This window comes from Moschus berezovskii, chromosome 5 (genome assembly GCF_049115385.1).
Source record: "Moschus berezovskii isolate FMDL1 chromosome 5, NW_MosBer_1.0, whole genome shotgun sequence".
Classification (NCBI taxonomy): domain Eukaryota; kingdom Metazoa; phylum Chordata; class Mammalia; order Artiodactyla; family Moschidae; genus Moschus; species Moschus berezovskii.
In genome coordinates, this window is record NC_142464.1 from 25,927,413 (window position 1) to 25,952,934 (window position 25,522).

Below are 25,522 nucleotides of genomic sequence, written 5' to 3' on the forward strand. Positions count from 1 at the left end.
GAGTCACTGGGATTTCAACTTAAAAGTTTTCTAATGATTTTGCATCATTTGAGGGGAAATTAAATGTGCTCTTTATAATAGAGAAATCAAGTCAGGGATCCTTTCAGATCTTGGATTTGATTTTACCCTACTTAATCTAATAAATGAGCCTCTTACTGTTTCATGGATACTGGTAGAAAATCCAAGACTCCTTTGTCAGAGATAAAGGGCTTTCTCACTCACAGCACAGCAAGCAGTATTAGCATTGGCATATTTCTCTTGATTTCCCTGGGGCTCCCCTAGTCGCTCAGTGGTAAAAAATCTGCCTACAATGGGGAGCCTCCGGTACTTCTGTGGGTTCCATCCCTGGGTCTGGAAGATCCTCTGGAGGAGGGCATGGCAACCCACTGCAGTATTCTTGCTTGGGAAATCCCATGGACAGACGAGCCTGGTGGGCTAAAATTCCATAGGCTTGCAGAGTCAGACAGGATTGAAACGACTTAGCACACAAGCATGCACTTGATTTCCCTTGTTGCCAAGTCCCATAGAGATAACCCAAAGATCCAGATGCTGCCTCCAGATGCTGTGGATTGCACTACAGAGGGGAATCTTTATTATTAATTATTTAATAATTCAGTATTTTTTATCAGTGCAGTTCAGTTTAGTCGCTCAGTTGTGTCCATCTCTTTGCAACCCCCATGGACTGTAGCATGCTAGGCTTCCCTGACCAACTCCAGGAGTTTGCTCAGACTCATGTCAATTGCGTCGGTGATGCCATCCAACCATCTCATCTTCTGTCATCCCCTTCTCCTCCTGCCTTCAAAATTTCCCAGCATCAGGGTCTTTTCCAATGAGTCAGTTCTTCACATCAGGTGGCCAAAGTTTTGGAGCTTCAGCATCAGTCCTTCCAATGAATATTTAGGACTGATTTCCTTCAGGATTGACTGGTTTGATCTCCTTGCAGTCCAAGGGACTCTCAAGAGTCTTCTCCAACACCACAGTTCAGAAGCATCAGTTCTTCAGTGCTCAGCTTTCTTCATGATCCAACTCTCACATCCATACGTAACTACTGCGAAAACCATAGCTTTGACTAGACAGACCTTTGTTGGCAAAGTAATGTCTCTGCTTTCTAATAATGCTGTCTACATTTGTTACAGATTTTCTTCCAAGGAGCATGCGTCTTTTAATTTAATGGCTGCAGTCACCATCTGCAGTGATTTTTGGAGCCTAAGAAAATAAAGTTTGTCATGCTTTCCATTGTTTCCCCATCTATTTGCCATGAAGTGATGCAACCAGATGCCATGATCTTTGTTTTTTGAATGTTGGGTTTTAGGCCAGCTTTTTCAATCTCCTCTTTCACTTTCATCAAGAGGCTCTTTAGGTCCTCTTCGCTTTCTGCCATAAGAGTGCTGTCATCTGCAAATATGAGGTTATTGATATTTCTCCCAGCAATCTTGATTCCAGCTTGTGCTTCATCCAGCCCAGCATATAAGTTAAATAAGCAGGATGACAATATACAGTACTGACATACTCCTTCCCCGGTTTGGAATCAGTCTGTTGTTCCATGTCCAGTTCTAACTGTTGCTTCCTGACCTGCATACAGATTTCTCAGGAGGCAGGTCAGGTGGTCTGGTATTCCTATCTCTAAGAATTTTCCACAGTTTATTATCTACATAGTCAAAAAGCTTTAGCATAGTCAATAAGGCAGAAGTAGATGTTTTTCTGAAACTCTCTTGCTATTTCTGTGATCCTGCGGATGTTGGCAATTTGATCTCTGGTTCCTCTGCCTTTCCTAAATCCAGCTTGAACATCTCGAAGTTCTTGGTTCATGTAATGCTGGCTTGGAGAATTTTGAGCATTACTTCTCTAGCATGTGAGATGAGTGCAATTGTGCGTTAGTTTGAACACTCCTTGGCATTACCTTTCTTTGGGATTGGAATGAAAACTGTCCTTTTCCAGTCCTGTGTCCACTGCTGAGTTTTCCAAATTTCCTGACATATTAAGTGCAGCACTTTCACAGCATCATCTTTCAGGATTTGAAATAGCTCAACTGGAATTCCATCACCTCCACTAGCTTTGTTCATAGTGATGCTCTCTAAGGCCCATTTGACTTCACATTCCAGGATCTCTGACTCTAGGTGAGTGATCACACCATCATGGTTATCTGGTCATTAAGATCTTTTTTGTAGAGTTCTGTGTATTCTTGCTACCTTTTCTTAATATTTTCTGTTTCTGTTAGATCCATACCATTTCTGTCCTTTATTGTGCCCATCTTTGCATGAAATATTCCCTTGATATCTCTAATTTTCTTGAAGAGATCTCTAGTCTTTCCCGTTCTATTGTTTTCCGCTATTTCTTTGCATTGATCATGGAGGAAGGCCTTCTTATCTCTCCTTGCTATTCTTTGGATCTCGGCATTCATATATCTTTCCTTTTCTCCTTTGCCTTTAGTTTCTCTTCTTTTCTCTGCTATTTGTAAGGCCTCGTCAGATAACCATTTTGCCTATTGCATTTCTTTTTCTTGGGGATGGTTTCGATCACTGCCTCTTGTACAGTGTCACGAACCTCTATCCATAGTTCTTCAGGCACTCTGTCTATCAGATCTAATCCCTTGAATCTATTTGTCACTTCAAATTACATGGACTGTATAGTCCATGGGGTCGCAAAGAGTTGGACACGACTGAGTGACTTTCACTTCACTTCAAGACTGTGTAATTGTAAGGGATTTGATTTAGGTCGTACCTAAATAGTCTAGTGGTTTTCCCTACTTTCTTCAGTTTATGTCTGAGCTTGGCGATAAGGATTCCGTGATATGAGCCACAGTTAGCTCCCAGTCTTGTTTTTGCTGACTGTATAGAGCTTCTCTATCTTCAGCTGCAAAGAATATAATCAGTCTGATATCAGTATTGACCATCTGGTGATGTCCATATATAGAGTCATCTCTTGTGTTGTTGGAAAAGGGTGTTTGCTATGAACAGTGCGTTCTCTTGGCAAAACTCTATTAGCGTTTGCCCTGCTTCATTTTGTACTCCAAGGCCAAGCTTTCCTGTTACTCCAGGTATCTCTTGACTTCCTACTTTTGCATTCCAGTCCCCTATGATGAAAAGACATCTTTTTTTGGTGTTCTAGGAAGTCTTGTAGGTCTTCATCAGTTCAGTTCAGTCGCTCAGTCGTGTCCGACTCTTTGTGACCCCATGAACCACAGCACGCCAGGCCTCCCTGTCCATCACCAACTCCTGGAGTTCACTCGAACTCATGTCCATCGAGTCGGTGATGCCATCCAGCCATCTCATTCTCTGCCGTCCCCATCTCCTCCTACCCCCAGTCCTTCCTAGCATCAGACTCTCTTCCAGTGAGCCAGCTCGTCGCATGAGGTGGCCAAAGTATTGGAGTTTCATAGAACCATTCAAATTCAGCTTCTTCGGCATTAATGGTTGGAGCATAGACTTGGATTACTCTGATACTGAATGGTTTGACCTCGAAACGAACAGAGATCATTCTGTCATTTTGAGATTGCACCCAAGTACTGCATTTCAGACTCTTTTTTTTAACTATGAGGGCTACTCCATTTCTTCTAAGGGATTCTTGCTCACAGTAGTTAGTAGATATAATAATTTTGATACAAAATCTTTATTTATGCTTCCCTCTCCATTATGACCCCCTCCTATAATTACTGGGGTATTTTTGTATAACATCTTGTAAAAGGTTTAATTCTAGTAAGATAAAGTATTAGTTATTTATATATATATATGTGTGTGTGTGATTAGTCTTATGAGACATTCATAAATCACGGTGGATAAGGACAATTCCTTGTGGGATGAACACGTCCAGTATTTGACAAATACTGAGCATCCCTAGCCCTTATGCACTGATTGCCTGCTAATATGCCCTAATCATTGTGACAATAAAATGCCTACATGTTATTTCTGGAAAATGACTACACATATCTTCAAACATCCTCTAGGCAAGAGTCTGTCTCTACAGAGAATCCTAAAGTTAACAACAGAGAAGTGAAGGGAAAGGAAAAATGTCTTAACCTGGAAAAAAATTCCATTTTCTATGATATTCTTCTGTCACAGATAAAGGGCAAAATGAAAGAGTTAACAAAGTTAAAATGTTAATAGGAAGGTTGGTTTTTGGTTTTTGAAATCTTGATTTGTTTTATTGTGTTTTGTTGGCCTATTTCTCAGGTGTGTAGATCATCTGAAAATGTTGAAACTTTTTAAATTTAAGTTTGAAAACAGATTTTATATTTTTAATATAGACATTATTAACAGTGAATAGTGGTGGGAGAGGTGTGATGAAATGGAGAATTTTTCTAACATTTTCATTATTCTGTTAATAATCACATACTTTTAGCTGCATGTTATTAGTTTGTATGTGCAGTCTTTCTTTCTCCTCCCCCACCAGATCATAGTCTTCAGTGTTCTGTCTGTAAGATAATTCTTTAGGTGAATTTCTGTATCTCCAACAAAACTACAGGCTAGAATTCATCAAGGGCAAGGGTGGGCATTTTCATAATGAGATCCCAAACTGAGTTTCCTGCTGAATAACTAATCTCATTAAAGCAAGCCCTCATTAATCTTCCATCATTAAAATGCAGACTCCTATTGCAGAAAAGATTGTGATTTCTGGCTCCTTTCCATTTGCCATGGGTCACAGAGCTCTGAATATTGAGTACTGCTGTAGCTTGAATAGTTGGGAATATTGTGCATTGATGTGATGCTTAGATTATATGTATCATGGTAGTTATGCAATTTACATATAAATAGGGTGAGTAATGTGTATTTGGCAAAATTGGGGCCGCAGTGATTTTTATCATTTCTGTCTTGCTATATGTTCCTGCTTCTGAAAATATATCTGGCCTTTGAAAAGAAAACAAGAAAGTACACTTCTTCATTCTTCAGTTCAGTCACTCAGTCGTCTCTTTGCGACCTCATGGACTGCAGCACACCAGGCCTCCCTGTCCATCACCAACTCCCAGAGTTTACTCAAACTCATGTCCATTGAGTTGGTGATGCCATCCAACCATCTCATTCTCTGTTTTCCCCTTCTCCTCCTACCCCCAATCCCTCCCAGCATCAGAGTCTTTTCCAGTGAGTCAGTTCTTCACATCAGGTGGCCAAAGTATTGGAGTTTGAGCTTCAGCATCAGTCCTTCCAATGAATGTTCAGGACTGATCTCCTTTAGGATGGACTGGTTGGACCTCTTTGCAGTCCAAGTGTCTCTCAAGAGTCTTATCCAACACCACAGTTCAAAAGCATCAGTTTTTCAGCACTCAGCTTTCTTTATAGTCCGACTCTCACATCCATACATGACCACTGGAAAAACCATAGCTTTCACTAGATGCACCTTTGTTGGCAAAGTAATGTCTCTGCTTTTTAATATGCTGTCTAGGTTGATCATAACTTTTCTTCCAAGGAGCAAGCGTCTTTTACTCTCATGGCTGCAGTCAACATCTGCAGTGAATTTGGAGCCACCCAAAAATAAAGACTGTCGCTGTTTCCACTGTTTCCCTATCTATTTGCCATGAAGTGATGGGACCAGATGCCATAATCTTAGTTTTCTTAGTTTTGAGTTTTAAGCCAACCTTTTCACTCTCCTGTTTCACTTTCATCAAGAGGCTCTTTAGTTCATCTTCACTTTCTGCCATAAGGGTAGTGTCATCTGCATATCTGAAGTTATTGATATTTCTCCCGGCAATCTTGATTCCAGTTTGTGCTTCATCCAGCCCAGCGTTTCTCATGATGTACTCTGCATGGAAGTTAAATAAGCAGGGTGACAATATATAGCCTTGACGTACTCCTTTCCTTATTTGGAACCAGTCTATTGTTCCATGTCCAGTTCTAACTGTTGCTTCCTGACCTGCATACAGATTTCTCAAGAGGCAGGTCAGGTGGTCTGGTATTCCCATCTCTTGAAGGATTTTCCAGAGTTCGTTGTAGTCCACACAAAGTCATTGGCATAGTCAATAAAACAGAAGTAGATGTTTTTCTGGAACTCTCTTGCTTTTTCAGTGATATGACTGATGTTGACAATTTGATCTCCGGTTCCTTTGCCTTTTCTAAATATAGCTTGAACATCTGGAAGTTCATGGTTCACATACTGTTGAAGTATGGCTTGGAGAATTTTGAGCATTACTTCGCTAGCTTGTGAGATAAGTGCAATTGTGTGGTAGTTTGAGCATTCCTTGGCATTGCCTTTCTTTGGGATTGGAATGAAAACTGACCTTTACCAGTCCTGTGGCCACTGCTGAGTTTTCCAAAATTGCTGGCATATTGAGTGCAGCACTTTCACAGCATCATCTTTTAGGATTTGAAATAGCTCATTTGGAATTCCATCACCTCCACTAGCTTTTTTCATAGTGATGCTTCCTAAGGCCCACTTATCTTCACTTTCCAAGATGTCTGGCTCTAGATTGGTGATCACACCATTGTGATTATCTGGGTCATGAAAATGTTTTTTGTATAGTTCTGTGTATTCTTGCCACCTCTTCTTAATATCTTCTCCTTCTGTTAGGTCCATACCATTTCTGTCCTTTATTGTGTCCATCTTTGCATGAAATGTTCCCTTGGTATCTCTAATTTTCTTGAAGAGATCTTCCATTCTATTGTTTTCCTCTATTTCTTCTTTCTTAAGGAAACTTTTTCTGAAATGCTATGAATAACGTTCAACCTTAAGATTATGAAAAGTTATCAGGTGAACAGTAAGAAATATGATAAAGGTCATATTCCAGTACTATGCGTGCTTTGAACCCACTGTCACCGCTAAAGAGAACATCAACAAATTCAGTGATAAGTATGCTGGCAAAACCATTGTCATTTAACTACAATCTTAATGGATGCTTATACAACTGCTGATTTTCTCCTTCCATAAAAGTTTATCACTGTCATTCTCCAAACTTCTATTTAGATGAGTTTGTAGTAACTAAAAGTATGAAAGATTTCTCAGAAATATTTATATATTTATTTATTTGCTTGGTTTGTTCATTTGTTCCATCATTCGTTCCTGGATTTATGTTGTTATTGTTGCACAAAGAAATTTTAGATTTTAATCTACAAAGATTGGTGACAATTAATTTTTTAGAATTTTTTTATTTTTAGATTTTTATCTAGTGTGGTTACAAGTGGAGAAGGAAATGGCAACCCACTCCAGTATTCTTGCCTAGAGAATCCCGTTAACAGAGGAGCCTGGTGGGCTGCTGTCCATGGGGTCCACAGAGTCAGACATGACTGAAGCAACTTAGCATGCATGCATGCATTGGAGAAGGAAATGGTGACCCACTCCAGTGTTCTTGCCTAGAGAATCCCAGGGACTAGGGAACCTAGTGGGCTGCCATCTATGGGGTCGCACAGAGTCGGACACAAATGAAGTGACTTAGCAGCATCAGTGGTTATAAGGTGAATTAGAAAAATTCACCTTATTTAGAATCTCCCATAATAGGAGTCCCTGCCAACCTGTCCTAGACCATCCTAGAGTGCTATGATGTATCCTTTGGCTGTTGTGTTGTTCAGTAACTAAATCATGACTCTTTACAGCCCCATGGACTGCAGCACTCCAGGCTTTCCTGTCCTTCACTGTCTCCCAGACTTGCTCAAATTCATGTCCATTGAGTCAGTGATGCTCTCTAACCTATCATCTGCTGCAGCCCCCTTTTCCTGCTGCCTTCAGCCTTTCCCAGCATCAAGGTCTTTTCCACTGAGTCAGCTCTTCACATCAGGTGGCCTCAGTGTTGGAGCTTCAGCGTCAGTCCTTCTAATGAATATTAAGGGTTGATATCCTTTAGTATTGACTGGTTTGATCTCCTTGCACCCCAAGGACTCTCACGAGTCTTCCCCAGCACTGCAGTTCAAAAACATCAATTTTCCGGCACTCAACCTTCTTTATGGTCCAATCTCACATCTGTACTTAACTACTAGGAAACCACAGCTTCCCTGACTTCTCTCCTAACCCATTCTACTGACCTTGGATTCTTTAAAACCCTTGATTTCAAAGGGCTTATTGAGCTCTCTTATAGTAGAGGTTAAATTACCTTTCAGAAAGCACTCATAGAAGCCCAAGACTTACTAATCCCATAGGTAATGACAAAGTAATGTTTGGTATCTTCTTGCTAAGAATATATACATAGAAGTTAAGTATCCACCAGGTTTCCCTCTTTCTTAAGTTCTTACTCTGCTTTCAATCTAATGTATCCTTATACTGATTGAGAGACAAGTGAAAGGAAGTATATGCTTAGTAAAATAAGTCAGACTAAGACAGATGCTGTATGATACCACTTATATATGGAATCTAAAAAATAATATAAATGACTCTATGTACAAAACAGAAACAGACTCACAGACAAAAACAAATTTATGGTTATCAAAAGGGAGGGAAGGAGCTAGGGAGGGACAGATTTTAAACAGTATGAGATTATTGAACGCTGATTACCATATATAAGAGAGATAAGCAACAGAATTTACTGCATAGCACTGGGGATTATACCTAATATCTTATAATAACATATAATGGAATACACTCTACAGAAAACAAATCAAACCTGAAACACTACTCTGTACACCTGAAACAAACACAATATTGTAAATCATCTAAACTTCAATTTTTTAAAAAAAGTGTATAATATGATGCAGTAGTTCTCAAACTTTTTGGTTAGTCTCAGGACCCTTTCACATTTTTATTTTTTTATTTTTATTGGAGGCTAATTATTTTACAATATTATATTGGTTGGTTTTGCCATACATTGACATGAATCCGCCCCGGGTGTACATGAGTTCCCCCTCCCGAACCCCCCTCCCACCTCCCTCCTCCCCTTATCCTCCATCTGGGTCATCCCCACATACCAGCCCCGAGCATCCTGTAACATGCATCGACCCTGAACTGGTGATTCGTTTCACATATGATAATATACATGTCTCAATGCCATTCTCCCAAACCATCCCACCCTCACCCTCTCCCACAGAGTCCCAAAGACTGTTCTATACATCTGTGTCTTTTTTGCTGTCTCGTATACAGGGTTATCATTTGCATCTTTCTAAATTCCATATATATGCGTTAGTATATTGTATTGGTGTTTTTCTTTCTGGCTTACTTCACTCTGTATAATAGGCTCTAGTTTCATCCACCTCATTAGAACTGGTTCAAATGCATTCTTTTTAATGGCTGAGTAATACTCCATTGTGTAAAAATTAGCAAGTATCTCAAAGAGTTTGTAGGTAGGGTTATATCTGTCAGTATTTACTGAGACATTTAAAAAATTATGTATTAATTTTTTATGTATAAATTATGTATTAATACATAATTTTTTAAATGAAAATACCAAGACAGTATGGTACTGGCATAAAGACAGAAATATAGATCAATGGAACAAAATAGAAAGCCCAGAGATAAATCCACGCACTTATGGACACCTTATCTTTGACAAGGGAGTCAAGAATATAAAATGGAGAAAAGACAGTCTCTTTAACAAGTGGTGCTGGGAAAACTGATCAACCACTTATAAAAGAATGAAACTAGAACACTTCCTAACACCATACACAAAAATAAACTCAAAACGGATTAAAGATCTAAATGTAAGACCAGAAACTATAAAACTCCTAGAGGAGAACATAGGCAAAACACTCGAACATAAATCACAGCAGGATCCTCCATGACCCACCTCCCAGAATACTGGAAATAAAAGCAAAAATAAACAAATGGGACCTAATTAAAATTAAAAGCTTCTGCACAGCAAAGGAAACTATAAGCAAGGTGAAAAGACAGTCTTCAGAATGGGAGAAATTAATAGCAAATGAAACAACTGACAAAGAATTAATCTCCAAAGTATACAAGCAGCTCCTTCAGCTCAATTCCAGAAAAATAAACAACCCAATCAAAAAATGGACCAAAGAACTAAACAGACATTTCTCCAAAGAAGACATACAGATGGCTAACAAACACATGAAAAAATGCTCAACACTGGCAGATACAATTTTCCAAAATTCTAATCTTCACCTAACAGCTAGAATTTTTTATTGAAGGGACAGGCTCACTTCATTTTCGAGAAATGTCCACCAAATATCCAAGCATGAAAAAAATTATTGTTTTTATTTTATTTTTTCAATATAACATTAAACTTGGCATTTCTTGAAAAAGTCACCTACAGTGGCTCATAGCTCAAACCATTGCCCAAGTGCTTTTTCCTCCAGGCAATCTTTTTTTTTTTTTCTTTTTGGCTGAGCCACATGGCGTGTGGGATCTTAAGTTCCCCAACCAGGGATTGAACCTGAAACCCCTGCGTTGGAAGTAGGTTTACCACTGGACCATCAGGGAGGTGCTTTCAAGACAATCTTTTGCTTCAGTACAGAGTACAAGTGCTTTATACATACTTCCCATTTTGTCTCATGGAACATTTAAAAAAAATATTTTGCAAAATTAATCATTTTTAATTTTTAACCTTCACAAGATTATGACTTTTATACTTTAGTGCCCCTACTTTGATTTGTGATATTGTGCCAGCAGTTTTATCCACCAGTGATTTTTGTACCATTAGCACAAGTGTGAACATAATAAAGAAAAAGGAGCAAAAACGTCTTAGTATTGTTATAGACATAGTTTTGAACTTTGGGGCCCTGACTCTTGAAAATCCCCAGGAATCTGTGAACATAATTTGAGAATAAGCACTCAGACACAGGTGTGAAATGGGACAGAGTTCTAATCCTGACTCTTCAACTTACTAGCTAAACAGTTAAGTTAGTTTCTTTTATCCATAGTCCTCTTTAATGTTGATTATAATAAATCTTACGTCTTAAGAGTATTGTGAAGATTAAATGAGATAATATGTATAAACGGTTCAACACAGTTCCAAGTACACAGTAAATTTTAAGGAGTTAGCCGTTATTAGTGTTCTTGCTTTATTTATTAGAGTCTGATCATGTTGTACTGTTTCTTTGGTCATATTCATAGGATTTATATTTAGAAAAGCATTCTATTACAAACTATAATGGATATAGTGTTTACTGTTTCAGTTAGCAAACACTTTGCTGGAGTAAATAACAATACTAACAACAGCAAAGACTTTCTTTTTGAGTTGATAAGATTGCCACTCCATTTTAGATTTTAACATTTTTTATTTGCTGGATTTTTAAGGTACTTTTCTATCTCCCAGAAAGTGCTGCATAGCATGTTTTGTAGTCTTTTACTTAATTAAAATTAATTATTTGAAATTTTTAGAAAGTTTTTTTAAAATACTCAATGAGATAATTGAAAGCTACTTTGGATGTATAGCTAATCTTTTCCAAAATGATAAATGTGGATTTCAGAACCGTTAAATTGCCCAAGTGATTTTGTTATTGATTTCTATTTTATAGTTTTTTGATTCAGTATTATAAGTCAAGTAATAATTAATAGAGAAAGGTATATTTATGCAGTTTTTTTTAGTATTATGGAAATCATTACTTGCAAAAAATATAACTAATACAACCTTTGGTGTACAAGAGAAAACAAGTTAACCATTTAACATCTGGGTCCAATGGATCTTTTAAATTATTTTTGTATGTTTAAGTTATTTTTTGAATAATTTATAGAAGTAGCATAAAGATATAGTAAAAACAAAATGACTATTAAAAATTTTTAAAGCATTTAAACATAACAAATCCCAAATTTTATTCCATATATTGAAAGTGTATGTATGTGAAATGTATGGTGTCCTTTTCACTTACTCCTTGTCTGTTATACATGAACCTGGATCATATCTATCCTGTAAATATTGATTCTAGATTTCAAATACACATCTTACAGGCTCTAGCTTATTTCTGGTTCTTCTTCTTGTACTTGCACTGTCCAGACACAATTAGAACGAAACATTGACAGGACTCTTAACTTTGCTGAAGAACAGCTAATCTACACTTTAAATTTTTACAGTACTGTATGTCAATTATATCTCAATAAAACTGGAAGAAAAGTTAGAACAGACTGTAATGATGTCTCCATGTATTTATTGTATCTTCTTAAAAGATGATGTAACACTTTGGATGACATAGTACAAAAAATGAAAGATGGTAATAATAATGATGTATTTTAGTGCTGTGAAGTGAAGTGAAGCGAAAGTCACTCAGTCGTGTCCGACTCTTTGTGACCCCATGGACTATACAGACCATGGAATTCTCCAGGCCAGAATACTGGAGTGGGTAGCCTTTCCCTTCTTGAGGGGATCTCCCCAACCCAGGGATCGAACCCAGGTCTCCCACATTGCAGGTGGATTAGTTACCAACTGAGCCACAAAGGAAGCCCCAGAATACTAGAGTGGGTAGCCTATCCATCCCTTCTGCAGTGGATCTTCCTGACTCAGGGATCAAACCAGGGTCTCCTGCGTTGCAGACGGATTCTTTACCAACTGAGCTATTTAGTACTGTACCATCCTTCTATGAAACTGCTTTATAAAAATGGTGATGCTGTAACATGTTGTTTAGTCGCTAAGTCCTATCCAACTCTTTTATGACCCCATGGACTGTAGCCTATCAGACTCCTCTGTCCATGGGATTTCCCAGGCAAGAATACTTGAGTGTGTTGTCATTTCCTTCTCCCAGGGATCTTCCCAACCCAGGGATCAAACCCACATCTCCTACATTGGCAAGTGGATTCTTTACCACTGAGCTACCAGGGAAGCCCTGATGTAACGTGAGTACATGTTAAATAAAGAAAAAACAGATTCTCTAATAAGCTTCAAGTCTGAAACGAAATTACCAGGGTAGTTTTTTAAAAGGGAGTGGTGGCTTGCATCATCATTGGCAAATCTACCATCAATAATCTGTCAGAGAATGCCAGGTGATTTAGATGTAGATCAAAAAATCAGGGCTTTCCTCATGGCTCAGATGGTAAAGAGTCTGCCTGCAATGCAGGAGACCTGGGTTCGATCCCTGGGTTGGAAAGATCCCTTGAAGAAGGTAATGGCAACCCACTCCAGTACTCTTGCCTAGAGAATTCCATGGACGGAGGGTCCTGGTAGGCTACAGTCAGTGGATCACAAAAGTCAAAAGGACTGAGCAACTTTACTTTAAAAAATTAGATGTAGATAAAATTTATGATTGTAAGAAGAGAGGGAACATATATCTTGGAAATTCAAGTTCAATAAGCTTGACTTCAAACGCTAACAAGAATCTTGATGGTATTGACTCCCTACAGTCATTAATGTACCAGGCATTGTGTTCCATACTACTTTGTTTTATAAGAATGAAGTATTTACTACTAGTAAATAGATAGATAACTAAGGAGAGCCTACTGTATATCATAGGCAACTCTACACAGTGTTCTGTGGTGACATAAATGCGAAGGAAATCAAAAAAAGAGTGGATATATGTGTATGTACAACTGATTCACTTTGCTGCACAGGAGAAGCTAAGACAACACTGTAAAGCTAGTATGCTCTGACAAGAATTATTTTAAAAAAAGAATGCATTATTTATTGGCTATTTATTAAGATAAAAAATAGAAACAAATTATCTTTTGCCTCAGGGTTATTGGCTCACCAAAATATCAGAAACTAATGTGTTTTCTATTTAAAATATTCTAGAGAATTGCTTTGTATATCACTGTTTTCATATAGATTTATATTTCTCACCTCCTGACTGTTGTCCCATTGTTGCTGGTTAGGACATGAAGGCACATTTTGTACATAAGAATTTTTCCCCAAGATGCTAAGAATATAGAAGATCAAGAGTACTGTTAAATAAGGAGAACTATTTATTACTGCTTTTACCTGTATTGGCCTTCCCTGATAGCTCAGTTGGTAAAGAATATGCCTGCAATGTGGGAGACCTGGGTTTTATCCCTGGGTTGGGAAGATCCCCTGGAGAAGGAAAAGGCTACCGACTCCAGTATTCTAGCCCAGAGAATTCCATGGACTGTATAGTCCATGGGTTGCAAAGAGTCGGACATGACTGAGCAACTTTCACTTACCTGTATTATGTGTTTTAAAAATGTATGTTCAACTCTTTCCCATTACACCTAATTTATCCTGATTTAGCATAACCCATGTTTGTTCATTTTTGAGAATGCTGATAGTCTTTTGAAAATGAAAAACACTTTGGAACACTAAACTCTTTTCTGGGACATATTCTTGATTTTCAAGAATTTTTCTTTGTTTCAACACATATTATTCTGTACGTGGTTAAGAAGGCAATAGAAGTCAGATACAGACAAAATAAAGTATCTTCTAGAATTTGGAAAGTTGAGGGAAAAGATTTTATGTAAGAATATTTAAAATTTTGTGACCTCAGAGTAGCTGACCTGGGATTGAGGAATATAGATTTTGAGAGCTACCAGAACTGTAGCTACTTTAGCATTCGTTGTCTGTGCCTTGCTTTAACTGAGTCTACCTCAACCTGTGAAACAAGTGTACAGTTCCCAGTGCCCAGGATTCTTTTCCCTTTACCTTCTACTGCTGTCTCCTGGTTCCAGAACGTATGTAGCTTTTGTTAGATGATTTCATGTTTGACTCAGAATTTTGCATCAAAATACTTCCAAAAAAAAGTATTTTGTTGAAATACTTTCCTATTGTAGAAGCTTCTGGGCTGTTATGAAGAGGAATAATTGTACTTCCTATACTGACATCTGAAATATGTCACATCTTCTGCCAGGTGTTTTAAAGCCTTTAACTAATCTGCACAACAATCCTGAAGGTTCAAAGAGATTTGTAGCTACCAGATCACAAAGTTCATAGTTTCAGGAAAATATATGGTCTACTCTGATGCTTTGAAAATCTGCTGTTTTTCAAGAATCATTTATTTGAATGGCTAGATGTACATTTCCCTATTACACTGAATCATTGCAAGATACTCAGCTTGCATTTTAAAGAGGTGGCTGACATTAACTTAGATATAAAAGTGTTTCTGACTTGAGGTAAAGAGAAAATATGCTCATAAAAAGATAAAAGTCAATTAGAAGGTACTCTCTTTTGTATTAATAATTTTATTATTACTATATATGTATATATAGAGAGGTGAGGGAACACAGTATGTATGTAAATAAATCCATTTGACAAAAGATTCATCTAGAGTTTTAAGAAATGTTTCCTTTTTTAATCTTTTACACTTTATGCTTTTGTAAGTTTTTGAGCCATAACTTATGCTCTTGAAAATCAAATTAATGAGCCCCTGCCTTTGTTTTTCCTATTGATGTTTCTAACATTACCAGACCATATAGAAAGATCTCATGAAATGGTAAATATTGCTATTCTTTCTTGATATTGCTAGGGGGCAGTGTTTACTCGGCTGACTCTTTTTAGAAGGCTAGCACTAGAGCAGATCAATAATATACAATTTTATGATCTGGAGAAAGTAATTAAAGGATGTATAATTTCTTTTTATTGGGTTTGTTTCCAACTTTAAATAAGGAAAGAGCTGGTAATATCTCCAACTTAATTAAGACTAATTATATATACTTTTTTATATTTGTAAGAAAATATTTCATTATTTGTTACTTTTAAAATTAAAGCGTAAACCACCGTACTTTTCTGTATGGTGTCTTTTTGTGTGTTACATTGTATTATGAACATATAAAAATATGCTAAGAAATTATTTAAGATGAAAATATCAGTTAAAATTTTGATAGGGAGAAATGTAGAAGGAAAAAATAGCAGGCATTCAATCTCACAGAGTATATCACCTATTTATTTACTTGACTCCAGTTGGTAAGTGGTGACTGGTGTTAATGAGCACCTGCTGCTGCTGCTGCTGCTGCTGCTAAGTCACTTCAGTCGTGTCTGACTCTGTGCAACCCCATAGACGGCAGTCCACCAGGCTCCCCCGTCCCTGGGATTCTCCAGGCAAGAACACTGGAGTGGGTTGCCATTTCCTTCTCCAATATGAAAGTGAAGTCGCTCAGTCGTGTCCGACCCATAGCGACCCCACGGACTGCAGCCTACCAGGCTTCTCCATCCATGGGGTTTTCTAGGCAAGAGTACTGGAGTGGCTCGCCATTGCCTTCTCTGAATGAGCACCTAGGAGTTGTTATATATTATATTAAAGAAATGTATTCTGCTTGGATTATTACTTTTCAGTATCCATTAGAATTTGCTTCATTTTACTCACTCCTAATAGCTGTGTGAACTCCGGGAGTTGGTGATGGGCAGGGAGGCCTGGCTTGCTGTGATTCATGGGGTTGTGGAGAGTCGGACACGACGAGCGACTGAACTGAACTGAACTGAACTGAATAGCTGTTTACATAATGGTTGTCAAAGTTTAGGTATTAGTATATAGTTAAACATTTCAGTTCAGTTCAGTTCAGTCGCTCAGTCGTGTCCGACTCTCCGCGACCCCATGAATCACAGCACACCAGGCCTCCCTGTCCATCACCAACTCCTGGAGTTCACTCAAACTCATGTGCACAGAGTCGGTGATGCCATCCAACCATCTCATTCTCCGTCGTCCCCTTCTCCTCCCGCCCCCAACCTTTCCCAGCATCAGAGTCTTTTCCAGTGAGTCAACTCGTCACATGAGGTGGCCAACAGCTTTAGCATCAGTCCCTCCAATGAACATCCAGGATTGATCTCCTCTAGAATGGACTGGTTGGATCTCCTTGCAGTATAAAGGACTCTCAAGAGTCTTCTCCAACACCACAGTTCAAAAGCATCGATTCTTCGGTGATCAGCTTTCTTCACTGTCCAACTCTCACATCCATACATGACCACGGGAAAAACCATTGCCTTGACTAGACGGACCTTGGTTGGCAAAGTAATGTCTCTGCTTTTTAATATACTATCTAGGTTGGTCATAACTTTCCTTCCAAGGAGCAAGCATCTTTTTATTTCATGGCTGCATTCAGCATCTGCAGTGATTTTGGAGCCAAAAAAAAAAAAGTCTCTGTTTCCACTGTTTCCCCATCTATTTGCCATGAAGTGATAGGACTGGATGCCCTTAGTTTTCTGAATGCTGAGCTTAAATCCAGCTTTTTCACTCTCCTCTTTCACTTTCATCAAGAGGCTTTTTAGTTCCTCTTCACTTTCTGCCATAAGGGTGGTGACATCTGCATATCTGAGGTTATTGATATTTCTCCCAGCAATCTTGATTCCAGCTTGTGCTTCAAGTTTAATATTTTTTCAGTATTCACCACTATTTAATATGAAGGATAAATATATAGATGTGCACACACAAATACACACACACCCCCCCCAAGGAAGATTAACTGATTTTCTCATTATTACATATTTATTAAAAATTTCTTAGGAAATTATGTAATCTTGTGACTAATCTTTTAATCTATCCCTTTTAGTTATCTTTATTATATATTTCATTCTTTCTTCAACAAATATTTGAGTGTACCAGGCATTTTCCTAGGCCCTGGGTACGTTGATGGAAAAAGAAGGCAAAATCTCTACCCTCATTCAACTTACACTTAGTGGGAGATAAAAAATGAAGATCAATATACTATGTGATATGTTAGGTAGGGGTAAGTACTAAAGAAAAAAAAACAGCTTAAGCAGGGACATGGAGTTAAGTAGTCAGGAGAAGAAATAATTGAATATTTAAGTAAAGTAAAGCCTCACAGGTTAATTTTTGAATAAATGTCTTAATGAATTGCTGTGTTATCACATTTACTAACCTTTTCTTCCGCAGTATCTGATCTGCTCTTAATCCTATTCATTGTATTTTTTGACTCAAATATTGTATTTTCCATCTCTAGAAGAATTTTTTGGTTCTTTTTTTTTTAATCTGCTCTTTCTCTACATAACTTATTCAGTAATTTCTTAGCTTTTTGGACATATGTAATACAGGTATAAAAAACATTTTGACATCTTTGCCTGGTAATACAAACATTTATTCTAGTTCTTTGTCCATTTTGATTGGATGATCTTTCTCCTCATTATGACCATTTTTTTCCTCTTGCTTTACTGATATTGTTTAATAGATTTCAGTCATTGTGAATTACTTTGTTGCATATTGGATATTTTATGTCCTTGTAAATATTGTTGGGGATTCCCAGGTGGCTCAGTGGTAATAAATAAGCCTGCCAATGCAGGAGACATGGGTTCAATTGCTGGGTTGGGAAGATCCCCTGGAGAAAGAAATACCAACCCATTCTTGCCTGGGAAATCCCATGGACAGAGGAGCCTGGCAGGCTACAGTTCATGGATTGCAAAAGAGTCAGACACGACTTACCAACAAAACAACAATAACAAAATATTCATGAGCTTGATTTTGAGATACAGCTAGATTGCTGCATCTAGGTAACACTGAAACAGTCTGATATTTTCAAGGCTTGCTTTTAAAGTTTGTTAAGTGAGACCAGGCAGCATAATTTGAGAGCATAATTTTGCACCATTACTAAGGCAATATCCTTGTGAGTACTCTACCTTATGCCTTGTTTATTACAGGGTTTTTAAAATTCTGGCTGGTAGTAAGATGAACTATACCTGGCTTTGTGTGAGCTTGGCATGTTTTTCCCCTAAGTTTTCAAGTGGTTCCTGCCCACTTTGTGTTTTTCCCCATATGCAGCCCCCCTTCAATATGTGGGGAAAAGTGAAATTAAGTAACTCAGATAAGATTCATAATGACAAATGGCTTTGAGCAGAATAGAGGATAATATAATTTATGTTCTGTCCTTTAAAAAAAGAAGAGTTAAATAATAGTGATGGAATTTATATCTACTCACTGTATGTTTAAATTGAAATTAGGCTGAAGAATTTAGATTTTGTTATAGTTTTACTGTTTTCTGCAATCCATTTGTTGTTCAGTTGCTCAGTCGTGTTTGACTCTTTGCAACCCCATGGGCTGCAGCATGCCACGCTTCCCTGTCCTTTACCATCTCCCAGAGCTTCCTCAAACTCATGTCCGTTGATTCAGTGATGCCATCCAACCAACTCATCCTCTGTCATCCCCTGCCTTCAGTCTTTCCCAGCATCAGGGTCTTTCCCAATGAGTCAGTTCTTCGCATCAGGTGGCCAAAGTATTGGAGGTTCAGCATCAGTCCTTCCAATGAATATTCAGGATTGATTTTCTTCATGATTGACTGGTTGGATCTCCTTGCAGTCCAAGGGACTCTCGAGAGTCTTCTCCAACACCACTCTCACATCCATACATGACTACTGGAAAAACCTTAGCTTTGACTAGACAGACCTTTGTCGGCAAAGTAACGTCTCAGCTTTTAAATGTGCTGTCTAAGTTTGTCACAGCTTTTCTTCCAAGGCACAAGCATCTTTTAATTTCATGGCTGCAGTCACCATCTGCAGTGATTTTGGAGCTCAAGAAGATAAAGTCTGTCACTGTTTCCATTGTTTCCCCATCTATTTGCCATGAAGTGATGGGACCAGCTGCCATGATCTTCATTTTTTGAAAGTTGAGTTTTAAGCCAGCTTTTTCACTCTCCCCTTTCACCTTCAAGAGACTCTTTCACTTTCTGCCATAAAGGTGGTGTCATCTGCATATCTGAGGTTATTGATATTTCTCCTGACAATCTTGATTCCAGCTTATGATTCATGCTGCTGCTGCTGCTAAGTCACTTCAGTTGTGTCCGACTCTGCCCAGCCCAGCATTTCATATGATGTGTTCTGCATAGAAGTTAAATAAGCTGGGTGACAATATAGAGCCTTGATGTATTCCTTTCCCAATTTGGAACCAGTCTATTGTTCCATGTCCAGTTCTACCTGTTGCTTCTTGACCTGCATACAGATTTCTCAGGAGGCAGGTAAGGTGGTCTGGTATTCCCATCCTTTTAAGAATTTTCTACAGTTTATTCCACAGTCAAAGTCTTTAGCCTAGTCAATGAAGCAGAAATAGATGTATTTCTGCAATTATCTTGCTTTTTCTGTGATGCAGTGGATGTTTGCATTTTGATCTCTGGTTCCTCTGCCTTTTCTAAATCCAGCTTGAACATCTGGAAGTTCTTGGTTCACGTATTATTGAAGCCTAGCTTGGAGAATTTTGAGCATTACTTTGCTAGCATGTAAGATGAGTGCAATTGTACGGTAGTTTGAACATTCTTTGGCATTGCCTTTCTTTGGGTTGGAATGAAACTGACCTTTTCTAGTCCTGTGGCCACTGCTGAGTTTTCCAAACTTGCTTGCGTATTGAGTGCAGCACTTTCACAGCATCATCTTTTAGGACTTGAAATAGCTCACCTGGAATTCCATCACCTCCACTAGCTTTGTTTATAGTGATGCTTCCTAAGGCCCACTTGACTTCATACATGCAATCTATACTCCATAGTGAAGTCCCATACCTCCGTCCTCCTCCCTTTCCCCACTTGTAATGGCTGTGTCAGTGTATATAAATGATGATCTTGTGTAGAGCAGTGGGTTTATTTCATATACAATATTTAGATTATAATATAGTTCGGTATACAACTGTACTTATGGTTCCTTACTGATGTTTAACAATGTAAATACTCGACTGTGTACAATGCAAAGAAACATAGAACTTTAATCATAAATTCACAATTGATAGGTGCTGAAAAATCTATTCATTTAAAACCCCATAGAAAAAAAAATAAAATAAAATAAAACCCCATAGATAGTACAGAAATTTTCGTCTAATAGGAGCCGACATTGACGTAAAATATAAAATAAAAGTAGAGCTTTTTCAGAATTTTCTATAAATTACTGTGGGTTTTGATACTTGTTATTAACAAAGGAGATTTTACTCTACTTTTAGAAATTAAGAATGAGTTCTTACTTCAAAATCTCACAAAACTAATTGGTGTGTGTGTTTCATTTCTAGATACTGCTAGGAAGATAAATTTGTCATTTAAAAACCATATTATTTCATTCCTAGGTCTCACAACTTTTAGTCTCTTATGAAGCTTTCTGTTAATTTAGAAAGTGGTAATAGAAGATATAAGCTTCATAAAAACTTTTTAATGAGACATTTTGAACATTTTTCAAATATCATCTTACCATGTCTCAAAAAGTACTCAGTAAAGGTAGCTCAACACTAATGAAGACTGTTTAAAGCTCAGGCATATTTTGTTCCTAATAGCAAAAGTTCTCCTTTGGAAATTATGCCATTGAAGTTAACATGTTAGTATTGTCTTTGGAATAGGCATTCTCTTGAGTGTTCTGTGTTGTAGAATAGGCATTCTCTATGTTATACAGTAGGTCCATATTGGTTATGTATTTTATATATAGTAGTATGTCTGTGTTAATCCCAAACTCCTAATTTATCCCCCCTCCTTTCCCCTTTGGTAACCGTAAGTTTGTTTTCTACATCTGTGAGTCTGTATCTGTTTTATAAACAAGTTCATTGTATCCTTTTTTTAGATCCCACATCTAAGTGATGTCATATGGTATCAGTCTTTGTCTAACTTACCTCGCTCTAGGCCCATCTATGTTGCTGCACATGGCATTATTTCATTCTGTTTTATGGCTGAGTAATACTCTGTTGTATGTATATATCACATCTCCTTTATCCATTCGTCTGTCAGTGGACACTTGGGTTGCTTCCATGTCTAGGCTATTATAAATAGTGCTGCAGTGAGCATTGGCAGGCATGCAAATTTTTGAATTAGAGTTTTCTCAGGATATATGCCCAAGAGTGAGATCACTGTGTTTTTAGTTTTTTAAGTGACCTTCATTATTGTTGTTGTCAAGCCTCTAAGTCATATCCAACTCTTTTTTGACCCCATGGACTGTAGCCTATCAGACTCCTCTGTCCATGGGATTTACCAGGCAAGAATACTTGAGTGGGTTGCCATTTCCTTCTCCAGGGGATCTTCCTGACCTAGGGATCAAATGCACGTCTCCTGAATTGTCAGGAGGATTTTTTACCACTGAGCCACCTGGGAAGCCCAAGGAACCTTCATACTGTTCTCCATAGTGGCTATACCAATTTACATTCCCACCAATAGTGTAAGAAGGTCCTTTATCTCCACACCTTCTCCAGCATTTATTATTTGTAGACTTTTTGATGACTAGTCTGACCAATGTGAGGTGATACATCATTGTAGTTTTGGTTTATATTTCTCTAATAATTAGTGATGTGAGCATCTTTTCATGTCCTTTTTGGCCATTCATAGGTCTTCTTTAGAAAAATGTCTGTTTAGATCTTCTGCCCATTTTTTATTTTTTACTATTAAGCTGTGTGAGCTGTTTCTGTATTTTGGAAATTAATTCCTTGACAGTCACATCATTTGCAAATATTTTCTCTTGTTCCATAGTTTGTCTTTTAATTTTGTTGATGGTTTCCTTTGCTGTGCAAAAGCTTTCAGTTTAATTAGGTCATGTTTGTTTATTTTTCTTTTTCTTTTCATTACTCTAGGAGGTGGATCGAAAAAAATATTGCTGCGATCTACGTCAGAGTGTTCTGCCTATGTTTTCCTCTAGGATTTTTACAATATCCAGTCTTACATTTATTATTTTTTTAATTTATTTATTTAAATTGGAGGATAAATACTTTACAGTATTATGATGGCTTTTGCCATACATCAGCATGAATCAGCCATAGGTATACATGTGTCCCCCCATTCGGAACCCTTCTCCCACCTCCCTCCCCACCTAGTCTTACATTTCAGATCTTCAATCTGAGTTTATTTTTGTATATGGTGTTAAAGAATATTTTTAATCAGTGGAATAGATTAAAACATAGAACTATTTTTTACGATTCAGTTTATTGGAAGTCATTCTAATTATCTCTTTTATTTCCTCTTTATCCATCCCCTGCATCCCTTTCTTTTTCCACTCATAGCTCTATGCCATCCCTTGGTTTCTCACCATGTTTACTCGTAAGTATCATTTTCCATTTTCTTTCAATATTGTATTAGGAAAAGAACAGGTCCGTTCTTCCCCAGGATATTATCATATTTAATTACATAAGCATCCTTATGTAATTCTAAGGTAATATAGTTGGGTAGAAAATTTTTTCAAATTGTTCTGACTGGGGAATATCAAAAAGAGTATTCTATAGAATGAAAACCTATATGTCATAACATTGATAAAATCTCTGCCCTCTATTGAAACATAAGTTAATATTAACTATAGTATTTACATAAAGTTTTAGGAGGCAACTTTTACAACCAAATCAGACTCAATTTTTGGAGACTATCTAATAACTAATACTTTGTTATTTCCTAAAGTAGAATTCTTCTAGAAATAGAAAGTGTATGTGAATATGTAATACTTTAATCTATTACACATATTAATGCAGTAGATATCTAGATTAAATATACACATATGATAAATGAAATACAATACTTGAAGTAGATCTGAATGCACTGTCCTGGAAAGGTGTTGAAAGCACTGATAAATGAGAAAAAGAAAGTTTCAGAAAATAGAAAACTGCTAATCAGATTTTTTTATGGGAATTTCAAAAAGCAGTTCTTAGACTGCATAATAGAAATATAATGATACAGAAATTATAACCATACTAAAGTTCTTCTAAGTAACTGAACTCGTTAAAATAATATAACCAGAAAATTCTAGGAAGAAATTGAATGTAAGAACTATACCGAGATTGATAATGGAGGGTAGGAAATGTCATCTATTTGATCAATTAGATTATCAGTTTTTTAAGCCTATCAATTTTACTGCCTTGGGAAGCAGTAAACCTACAAAGTCAAGTAAAAAATTTATTGAAATAGTTTTCCAATGTTTGTTCTTTAGTAGTTTTGACCATAAGGGAATTATCATGACTAGTTAAGCAGCTTGTTGTTGATTTAATTTTTATTTTGCTTAAAATTTTTTAATTGATTTATTTATATTTGTCACTTTACAGATGTATTTCCACTGCACAAAATTTTCCACCTCTGGGATACCTTACTGCTTGGGAATTCCTCCTTCCCATTCTGTATCGGAGTAGCAATTCTTCAGCAGCTGCGTGACCGACTTTTGGCTAATGGCTTTAATGAGTGCATTCTTCTCTTCTCTGACTTACCAGGTCAGTTCAGTTCAGTCGTTCAGTCATGTCCGACTCTCCGCGACCCCATGAATCACAGCATGCCAGGCCTCCCTGTCCATCACCAACTCCCAGAGTTCACTCAAACTCACGTCCATTGAGTCGGTGATGCCATCCAGCCATCTCATTCTCTGTCGTCCCCTTCTCCTCCTGCCCCCAATCCCTCCCAGCATCAGAGTCTTTTCCAGTGAGTCAACTCTTCGCATGAGGTGGCCAAAGTATTGGACTTCCCAGCTATAGATATATAAAAATGGAATCACTAAGTGAAATTTAATTATGGGATAATGAGACATCCTTAAAACAATTTTCGAAAATAATCATCCAGATCTTCAGAATCTCTTCTGCTTGAGCCATATCCTTCCTTTCTGAACTCTCCCCCTTATATACTACCTCTTTAGCCGGCGCAGCATTGTAGATACAAAGCTGGGTCATACTAGCTCACTGTCATTTATTTTCATGTCAGTGATGATGCCAAAAGGTGAAAGACAAGGGCAGGGAAGAGGGAAAAGGGAGCAGTGTGTGACATATTTGCCTTGCTTAGGATGGGCCTGTTTATCTTCAGCAGGTAGATAGTAAATAAAGACCACTTGGGAAGGTGTTTGAGAACCCAAGTTTTTACAAAGATGTAATTCACATGGAACGTTGCTCTCTCCTATCCATAGTTAATTTGCTAACTATTTAATAGTTTAAAGAAAGGAAACACTGTCCTCTTGAGAGAGCAAATCATACTCCAGGGGAATTCTATGTTATGCTGGATAGTAAGTAAAGTTATATATTGTATTCATAAATGAGGAACTTGTAAGTCTAGGAGTTGAGTGGTTAGTGTAGAAATACAGAATGCAAGTATAGTTTAAGCTTTTTTATGCTGTAGCTGAAAAGATGGAAGTAATATGGTTGCATAGGATATAATAATCTGTGGCAGAAAAAAAAAACTAAACTACATTTTTGCAGAAACGAAAGTATTTTTCAAGTAGAAAAATTCTATTTCAAATTGCATTTCCTTGGCTCCAACCCATCTATGAGTTTATTGCTATTCTTCATATTTGCAGGCAACCAAGGTGATTACTGAAAATAAACACACTTAAAATTATCCCAGAGATAAATTTGTCAAAAAATCAAAGAATAAAAGAAAGATGTCTTAAGATTTTATATTTAATAAGTACTCTCAAAAGGAATAATAAACCACTGCCTATCCCAGTTTTTATTTTTAGTGGCTGATCTGTACCTGGTATTTCAGCATTTTTCTGTTGTTGAAAATCTTCATCCTTGTTGAAAAATGAATAAGAAATTTTATGGGATTTGTTTAAAACTTCTCTTTTTACTTTCCTCCCAAACTATAAGTATCACCATCAGCTTCCTAACTTATCAAACTTTAATTAAAGTTGATAACTTCTTATATGAACAAATAATAGTTCTTTTTTTTTTTCTGGGAGATTCTTAATGTAAATCAAGTTATCTCTGGTTTTCCTGTTGATGTTGAACAGTTACCCAAAAAAAAGCTAGTTTCACAAACTACAAATACTGTCTGTAACCCTGCAGATGTTTTCCTCTTGTTCCTAAGTTGCCAAAGTAAACAGAGGATGATTGATTGGGATGAAAGGAATTTTTCTGGTCATGTCTAAAATATACATGTTAGAAATGATGACTGTGCATTTTTAAGTAAAGCAAATTTCTTGCCTTTCCAATTA

General features: G+C 37.3%; 1 protein-coding gene across 4 annotated transcripts in view; it reads left to right on the plus strand.

The window, feature by feature from the left end:
* TBCK (TBC1 domain containing kinase) overlaps positions 1-25,522 on the plus strand; it is a 223,548-nt gene that overhangs the window by 93,722 nt on the left and 104,304 nt on the right. For all 4 annotated transcript variants that reach the window (XR_008687092.2, XM_055434936.2, XM_055434937.2 and 1 more), the window contains exons 21-22: positions 22,629-22,665; positions 23,655-23,816. Coding sequence is in view for 3 of the 4 variants with exons in the window: in XM_055434936.2 (XP_055290911.2) it covers positions 22,629-22,665; positions 23,655-23,816 (199 nt within the window). In the remaining variant the exon portion in view is untranslated. The remainder of the gene's footprint in view (positions 1-22,628; positions 22,666-23,654; positions 23,817-25,522) is intronic.